This window comes from Python bivittatus, unplaced genomic scaffold (assembly GCF_059951505.1).
Source record: "Python bivittatus isolate LINGU-HERP-01145 unplaced genomic scaffold, Pbiv_v1 ctg000610_np1212, whole genome shotgun sequence".
In the NCBI taxonomy this organism is placed as follows: Eukaryota; Metazoa; Chordata; class Lepidosauria; order Squamata; family Pythonidae; genus Python; species Python bivittatus.
The window spans coordinates 55,677,756-55,686,469 of record NW_028277088.1 but is presented as its reverse complement, the minus strand read 5'-3'; the positions used below and the strand labels follow the sequence as shown (position 1 = coordinate 55,686,469).

Genomic DNA, 8,714 nt, shown 5'->3' with positions numbered 1-8,714 from the left:
TTCCTGGCTCTTTTCCTATCAAGCTGCAACCTGAAACGTTTTATTCAACCAGACTTCCCCTTTCTTCGTGTTTCAGGGGTCACATCTATGGTATTAACCCTTAATTAGGCTGAGAAAATATTCCCTTTTCCCCCAGCAGAGGTTTCCCTTTGGGAAATACAGTACGATCTGATTGGTTGGTTTTCTCTTGCCTTTTTAGCAGCATCCCGATGCGGCATCTTGTAGAAAGGATGGCTCGACTTGAATAGCCCCTTTCCCCGGCCTAATCAACAGAAGAAAAAGAAATGAAAAGACTGACAGCGGAGGAGTCTTAAAAGCTTATCTGCGTGAGAAACAGGCAGGAACAAAAAGGTAATTTAAAAAAAGGTGTATCCTCAGAAAGTTCTAAGTCCAGACTGACAAAGTGCCCCTGATAACACATGCAGGTTACTCTGTGTATCATGGAAAATTGTATTTAGCCATTTTTTAACTTTGTGTCAGCTCGATACTGAACTTAAAAATAAATATAGGAATGGCTGGTGTGGGTCTTCCGGGCTGTGTGGCCGTGTTCTGGAAGTTTTGTTTCCTAACGTTAGGAAACAAAACTTCCAGAACACGGCCACACAGCCCGGAAGACCCACACCAGCCATCGTATGCCAGCCGTGAAAGCCTTCGACAATATAAATATAGGAATGTTATTCTCTGCTTTGAGAAGAAAGGAATTACAGAATTGGTTTGTTTATGGTTATTACCTTTTATTGTTTTTTTGGACCCCAAAAATAGCTCGCATGGCTGCATTCTGGACCAGCTGAAGCTTCTGGATACTCTTCAAGGGTAGCCCCATGTAGAGTGCATTGTAGTAGTCTATCTGGGAGATAACAAGGGCATGAGTGACCGTTTGAAGGGCATCCCGATCCAGGAAGGGGCGTAACTGGTGCACAACCCGAAGCTGTGCAAAAGCCCTCCTGGCCGCGGCTGCCACCTGCTCTTCTTAGTCTTACCTTTTTCCTGCCCATGCATCATCATGGGCTAAGAGCCATTAATTGGGGATGGGGGTGGCATCTCTGCAGTGTAATTGATTTCAGAATCTATGCTTATGACTTCACCCAAATTATCTGTCACACCAGGAGCAAACAGCAGAATTCTTGACTTCAGACTACGAAAGTTGGGCAGGGGGAGGTACAAAAAAAACCTTCCAATATATAGTGAATAGTAAATTGAGGGGAAGACTTGTTCAAAAATATGACACAGTCTCCATCTCAGGAGCAAGGTATTTTGGAGCTTTAGTTTTCCCTTGGCTGGAGCTCAGCCATAATAGATATACACAATATATATTATAAGGGCAAAGTATAAAAGGAATTGTAACATTTCTTTCCAAAAGAAATCTCTGAAGAGTGTCCAATCTATCTTCTTTCCAGATCTCCCTCAAGACACTTGACCAGTTGACTAATTTTTATAAACATGATGCTAAATCCTCCAAACATATTCTTCAGCTCATTATTACCTTAAAGAACCTTCTTGATAGTTTGAATTGCTTTTCAGAATTCTTAGGCTTTTTCTATACCCTTCTCATACTTCCTTTAGTCACAGATTTCAACTGAATCAGACCATCAAGACATTTGATCAAACCAAATATTCATTTAGTTTCAAAACCTAGATTTCAGTACTGTTTTTTTCCTAAGGAATATGTTTCTCTGCTAAAAATATAGTAAGTAGAGCACTAATAGTAATATTTCAGGGTGTAGGAATGTATAATAATCAATGGAAAAATATTTTTCAGTGCTCTTTATCTTGAGCAATCTATTTCCTTAGAGTCCAATTCAAGCATGCACTTTATCACATTATTTCACACACTGCATCACTAAAAGATAGTTCATATATGAATGGAAAGTTCTTTCCCTGTTCCTAGATTTTCAAATTCATTTAATTCCTTGAATAAGGGATGATCTTAGATATCACCCAGAATTCTTTTCTGCCCAGGTAGATGTTATTCAGTTTCTTGCCTGCCTTTTTTTTTTTTTTTTTTTTGAAAGCCAGCAGTACTGGCCAGATGATAGTAATTATTTAAAGTATTCAAATTCTTATGATAGTTGTAAAACTGAAGGTGTTCCAGGTTATGTGCTGTCAGCCCTTCAGTGTAAGCCTAGTCAAGAACAGAACCCTGTAGGAATTCCAGGAATGTTATTTTATTGTTGTAGAATAAATTAACAGAAAAATCTGTTCTCCTTTTTAATCACAACAAGGTCAAGGTGAGTCTCCATTTAGGCTTTCTAATTTCCCAGGACTGAGTAACTATTTTGCTTCTCCCATATCCTTCTCAAGGCCAGAGCTAAATTCCTCTACATATGCAGACTGTCTTTCCTCTCTCCATTAAATGTCTCTCTAAGGTCTTAAAACTAGATAAAGATGAGGGTATCTTTGAACATATGGAGATTGCAGCTTCTTCTCCACGCAGCAATGCCCAGCATATTTTATCTCCAAATACTCAAGGAGTGTCCCTGAGTATGTGCAGAAGTGTGTTACATTAGAAATGCCAAGTACTGAAGCAGTTGTTCTTTTATGCCCATTATCAGGAGTCTATAATACAAGATTCTCCTTTGTAGCTTTTTTATGTAGCTTCTTTATCTAACTGTTCCCCTTGGGCTTTCTCCTTCTGTTATCCCTGATACCTAGCACTTATTTCTGCCATTTCAATATTCTGACAAAGAAGGGATCCAAGGAAAAGAGAATTTCACAAGCATCCAGCCAGACTGCTCAGAAGGCTCCCACAACTCTGTTCTATGCTCTTACCAGCACACTAATGATACACTTCTAAGATGAAATATTAGGCTCACATCTTCACCCAAATTACTAATTATTTTTTTTCTAATACTTGATGTAGGGAATAGGATGTATATAATGTACAATGTGGAACAATAACTGAATTATATTAGTTTCTTCTGTGGGATGAAAGCTGTGTTAGTCTATGGTGGCAAAAAATCAGGAATCTGGTAGCACCTTTTCCAACTAACAAATGTTATTAAAAGGCATAAGCTTTAATGAGCTGCAGTTTACTTCATGAGATGCATAAAATGGCTAGGATGATATAGGATTTAAACTGGGGTAAGGTGGGGGAGGGAAAGATGGGGGAAAGGAGACCAAGATAGGTTGGTTACGCAGATGCAGCTTACATGTGAGAGAGATTACAAGTACTTTTAAAAAAAAATCTGTTCAATTGTGTCTGATTCTTGGAGACTACCTGGACAAGTCTCTGCAGTTTTCTTGGCAAGGTTTTTCAGAAGTGGTTTGCCATTGCCTCCTTCATAGGGCTGAGAGAAAGTGACTGGCCCAAGGTCACCCAGCTGATTTTGTGCCTAAGGCGGTACTAGAACTCATGGTCTCCCGGTTTCTATCCTGATGCCTTAACTACTACACCAATTGTAACATGTTAAAAACCCATTGTGTTTGTTGAGATCTTCTGAGATTGCCTAAAACCTTTTGAGTTCAACAATTTCTCCTTAGATGATGCTGTGAAAATCCTATTTTTCTAAAGCAGTCACTCTGAGGTCTGCTATGGAGCATCCTAGGACACTGAGATACTCTGATATTACTTTGTCCTTGTTGTTCTGATTGTCAAACTCGTGTCCATTAGTTCTTTCCCATAAAGCTTGTCCCATTTGTCCTATGTAGAATCTAAAGGGCATTGCTGGCAGGTTATGGTATATACAGTATAACATTACATTTCCAAATGGCTATTTGAAATCAGTGAAATCCATTCAATAACATCCTACTTAACTGTGTCCCATTAACAGCAACCTACACTCATACAAATGCTGGATTCACACACTGAGCTAAACTATAGTGTAGTTTGCTTGGTTCAACATTTCACAGATGAAACAGTAATGTATTTGTGTAACAATAAGCAACTGTAAATACATAAGCAGCTTATCTCACCAAAAGATCGCTGTTGAGGGCTGAATTTGCATGCAGTATATTAGGCTGAGGACAACTTGCTGGCATCCAGAATTGCTCACTTAAAATGTGTTTTCACTCTTGTTCCTTCCTCCCCTCCCCCCCCCTTCTAAAAGAGTTGCATACTTTCTGGCATGTGAATTATCTCTGTTTATGATTGTACTTCCTAATTGTGTTGAATTATCTGTTTTTATGATTTTGTGGATATTGTGCTGAGACTACATTACAGTTGCCTTGATCTTTGCCTGCTCCCTTCCTTCTCTCTTCTCTAGAAAGACTAGAATAAGCTGGAATCAGCACCTCAATCTGCTGACCAGAGGGATTCTGCCGGCAAGCATATGAAAAGAGGAAGGCAGTTGTTTCATACCCTGAATATTCTCTCCAAGAAAACTCTGCAGATGTAGCAGCTACAAGAGAAAGGGGAGGGATAGGGGAGGCTCCAGTTGTAGGAACAGGCCCTCCCTGCCAAGCCGTCACTGCCGGCAGCCGCCCTTCCTGGCTTTGCAAAGAAAACAGCCCATCCGGTCTTTTTCAGCAGCTGCCCTGCAGGCACAAAGAAGCCTGGGATCTCCCCTTTTCTCTTTCTTTTGTCTCATGGAATACGCCAGCTCACCAGCTTTGGGGCCCTACTGCTGCTCCGCGGAAGACGTCTGTCGAGCTGGACTGGGCTGGGCTAATCAAGGCGGCTGCCAACAGCACCATTGTTGATATACAGCCAGGGCCTTTTGCCTCCAATCCGCCCAAAGCAACGTCAGTGACAATAGCATAGTCAACCTCAAGGTTGTGCTGCCACCACCTGAGCTTCCAGGCCATGTTTCCACAGCCCCTCGTGCCTCTAGTGACAAGAGGCAAAGAGATGGGAGTGCCTTCTGTGCGTCGGACCACACTGTCTGCCAAGATCCGCTCACGTGGTTCCAGTGGCACTATGCTGCTGCCTTCCATGTTGATGTTTGGTGTAATTGTGGCATCTAGTGGCCTACTCCTCATGATTGAGAAGGGGATTTTGGCTGAAGTGAAGCCTCCACCCCTCCACCCCTCTAACAGAGAGCTTTTCTGGAGAAGAACTGGCAGTAGAACAGCAGGAGATGTGGATTACCAAGTGCTGCAGGACATCCGAAATAGGACAATCCATACCATGTGCAGACAAAAAAACATGCCTCGCACCATTTGGGATCTGTCAGCAGGCCAGAGGAGGACAGCGCTCAAACACATCCTGGTTAGTGACAAACACCGCTTTTTATACTGTTATGTACCCAAAGTGGCTTGCTCCAACTGGAAACGAATTCTGAAAGTTTTAGATGGTGCGTTGGAGAACGTAGATGTTAAACTTAAAATGGATCACAAAAGAGATTTAGTTTTCCTAAATGACATGAAGCCAGATGAGATACGTTACCGACTAAACCACTATTTCAAATTTATATTTGTCAGAGACCCAATGGAAAGACTTTTGTCTGCTTACAGGAATAAATTTGGTGAGATTAAAGAATACCAGTTAAAATATGGTGTGGAAATAGTCAAAAGATATAGGAAAAACCCTGGAAAAAGCCTGGGTGATGATGTTACCTTTTCTGAATTTCTCCAGTATCTTATAGATGAAGAGACAGAAAAAATGAATGAACATTGGATGCCAATTTACAACTTGTGTCAACCCTGTGCTATAAAGTATGATTTCATTGGATCCTATGGCAGACTGGAAGAAGATGCCAATTTTGTTCTTGAAAGGGTACAAGCACCATCTTTTATACGTTTCCCAGAAAGACAAGCATGGTACAAGCCTGTAACTCCTGAAACTCTGCATTATTACATGTGTAATACTCCAAGAGAACTTATAAAAGAGCTATTACCAAAATATATTCTGGATTTCTCTTTATTTGCGTATTCCCTTCCAAATGTTACTAGTGAGTTTTGCAGACAATGAACTGTTTCTATAGTGAAGCAAACGCTATCCTATGCAGTTTTTCTAATTTTATAGTTTCCTTTTAATACTTTTGATATATAATGATTTACTATATATGCTATCTTTACATGAAAATAGCTTTAATTTTTATACTATATATATACATGCCGCTGAATTAAGCACAATATGTTTATTTGAATAGTGTTATTTTTGTATATTTTAGGAACAAGGCATTTTTGTAGTTACCAGAATAGCAACTGCAGGACAGTAAAGTTTGGGGAAGATTGTAAAACAGCAGGAGGAACAGAAATCAATACTGTAGCAAAAACAAGGCTTGTGCAGAGGGCTCAGAAGAACATGCATGGTGTGTACCATGTCTCTCTCATCAGTATGAATGTGAGGGCAGCAGTTTGGTACAATGTTGTATTAAAATACAGTGACATGGGATTTTTAAGTTGGTTAATGTATCTATTAAGGTAGGTAGCAGCCCTATATTATTTGAAAGTAAGTCACATTGTTTGTTAGACATGCTTCTAGATAACAAGCAGAAAATCAGGATTTAAATCGAATACAATTTATTTTATATATTGGTTTAATATATTCACCGAAGCTTATCCGAGCACTGAAATATGGGGAAGGCCATTAATATAGCTGGTCTACATGATCAGCAAAACAATTTGATTACCTAAAATTCAGAGTACTGTTTTCACATTGTTTTGAGGTAATAAACAGGAAGGGTGTAGGTATGAGTTGGTGTGTAGAATTCAAATAATTTATAGCTATATCTACTTTAGGTTCCCATAACAGACTTTGTATTTTTCTTACTGTGATAGTTTTGTAGGCCTCCATGATATATTTTTATTTCCTCCATGAATATATATGTGGGTGTGCTTTATTTGTGAAATAAAATATCTTTTGTAATCTTTTGTCAAAATATACCTGTTATAATTTTTTAGCTAAATTTTTCAGGTCATTTGTTAAATTTTGATTATCTACCTGCATACTAGATAGTATATGGCATCTCATCATCATGGCTTCATTCATTAGAAAGAATGAAGCAATCTACCTCTGCAGTGCATGAGGGCTGCAGACTGGACAGAGTTCTGTGTATCACATAAATGGCCATTGCCACAGAAACAAGACTATTGTTGGATATAGTAGAGGATACTGTACCAAATAAGATTCAACACTTTGTGGATGGAATGGAGGAGGATTGCCATCTTTTGCCTCAAGCAAGAAAAAGTCTAGGACCAACAAACCCAATAGCTTTAATTTTCAGGTGTTTGTACATTCTTTCCATTTTAATAAATGTGTATGTAATTATTTACTTGGATATTGTGTTTTATCTTTTACTATGCATTTCCTAAATGAAAAAGATAAAAACACACCACCATTATAATTTGAAAGGATTTCTTTTAGTGTTTTGTGTGGGAGTTCCAGCTGTAAGGCTTTAAGGCCCTTGACTTAATTTCACAAACTCTCAGGAAATCATCAGTTCAGACTGATGGGCTAACCTGTTCCTCTCTTGGTAGCCCAGTATCCAGGGTGAAAAGGAATAACAAATATAGAGAAAGGAAGCAATGACCCACTTTTGGCTCTTGTCTCACATATGGTTGCTTCAAATTATCTCCAAGAGAATGAACCATAAAAGGAAAAAAGTTGCCACCCAATCTTTTTATCTTTGTTCAACTAGTTGTCTTTAGATACTGTGATAGAAATTAAATTGGCTACCTGGTGAGGTGGGTGGAGAATGTGCCTACTTAATTGAACCACTGGTGGTTGCCCAGCACAGGATTAAAAATATATGCCCACCCATATCTTAAGTTCCTGGGGAGAAGAGGTTTCAACTGCTGCCCATGCACAACTGATAAAAGCTGTCAATACTGTGAAACAATTTAAAAGTGATAAAACCTAAGACATTTTTTGAGACTGCATGGTTCAATCCATTCTACATGGCATAGGGCCTGGTTACTTGAGGGACTGCCTGTCTCGCATAACATCTGCCTGGTCAATTCGATCCTCCAGGGTTGGTATGCTCTAGGTTCCTTCAATTAAACAATGTCATCTCTCAGGACCCTGGAAACGCGCCTTCTCTGTAGCAGTGCCTGCCCTCTGGAATGAGGCTCCCCCCGAGATCCAGATAGCCCCCACTCTGCAGTTATTTAGAAAAGACAGTGAGGGAGTGAGACCCCTCACTTTAACATGCTTGCCATCTTTTTTATGTTTTAATGTAATTTGATTATTGTGAGCTGCCCAGACTCGTTGAGAGTCAAGCAGCATACAAGTGTAATAAATAATAATTCTGTATCATATTTTCTTGAGGCTATTAGTTACATTGGCTATATACTAGCATTAGGATCATAAGTAGCATGCCTGAATACCAATTGTGGACATGATCAGATGTGCTCTGTGCTCATATTCTGCTCCCAGCTTCTGTAGGCATCAGTTTAGCCACTGTGAACTACATAGACTTTAGGCCTAATAAAGCAGGTACTTCTTGTACTCTTAATATGCAGCCCACATGTTAACTAGCACTTGAGGATGAGCATGTGAAATACATATCTTTGCTGTAGCATTTAGAAATGCTGACTCAAGAATGAAGCTCTCTATGTGCAGCTTGGCCCATATTCTCTTAGCCAAATTTAATTGGGTTATTGGGGGGATTAAGGAGCACTGAAGAATAAAAATATTGTCCATTAATTTAAGCCCTTTGGAGCTGAGATGGAGAGACATTTAGTCTTTTTAAAATCTAATGTTCACACATAAAGAACAGCTAAAGGAAATCAGTCCTTTGCCTGACGGTATGGGGGAAAACAGTACAAAGTAGGCTTAGCAATATTTCCTCAGTCTTTCTTGCCTTCAGTTTTGAGATCTGAACAAGCTACAT

At 39.5% G+C, this 8,714-nt stretch overlaps 1 protein-coding gene across 1 annotated transcript; it reads left to right on the top strand.

The window, feature by feature from the left end:
- The first annotated feature begins 199 nt into the window (after positions 1 to 199).
- CHST14 (carbohydrate sulfotransferase 14) lies at positions 200 to 7,136 on the top strand. Its single transcript, XM_007423164.3, has 2 exons — positions 200 to 351; positions 4,203 to 7,136. The coding sequence occupies exon 2, from the start codon at positions 4,742 to 4,744 to the stop codon at positions 5,846 to 5,848; it is 1,107 nt and encodes a 368-aa protein (XP_007423226.1). The 5' UTR covers positions 200 to 351; positions 4,203 to 4,741; the 3' UTR covers positions 5,849 to 7,136.
- Positions 7,137 to 8,714: the final 1,578 nt, after the last annotated feature.

What these genes read in the sequence shown, in the direction of transcription:
- CHST14 (XM_007423164.3), top strand. Translation starts at nt 4,742, where the DNA reads ATGTTTCCACAGCCCCTCGTGCCTCTAGTGACAAGAGGCAAAGAGATG.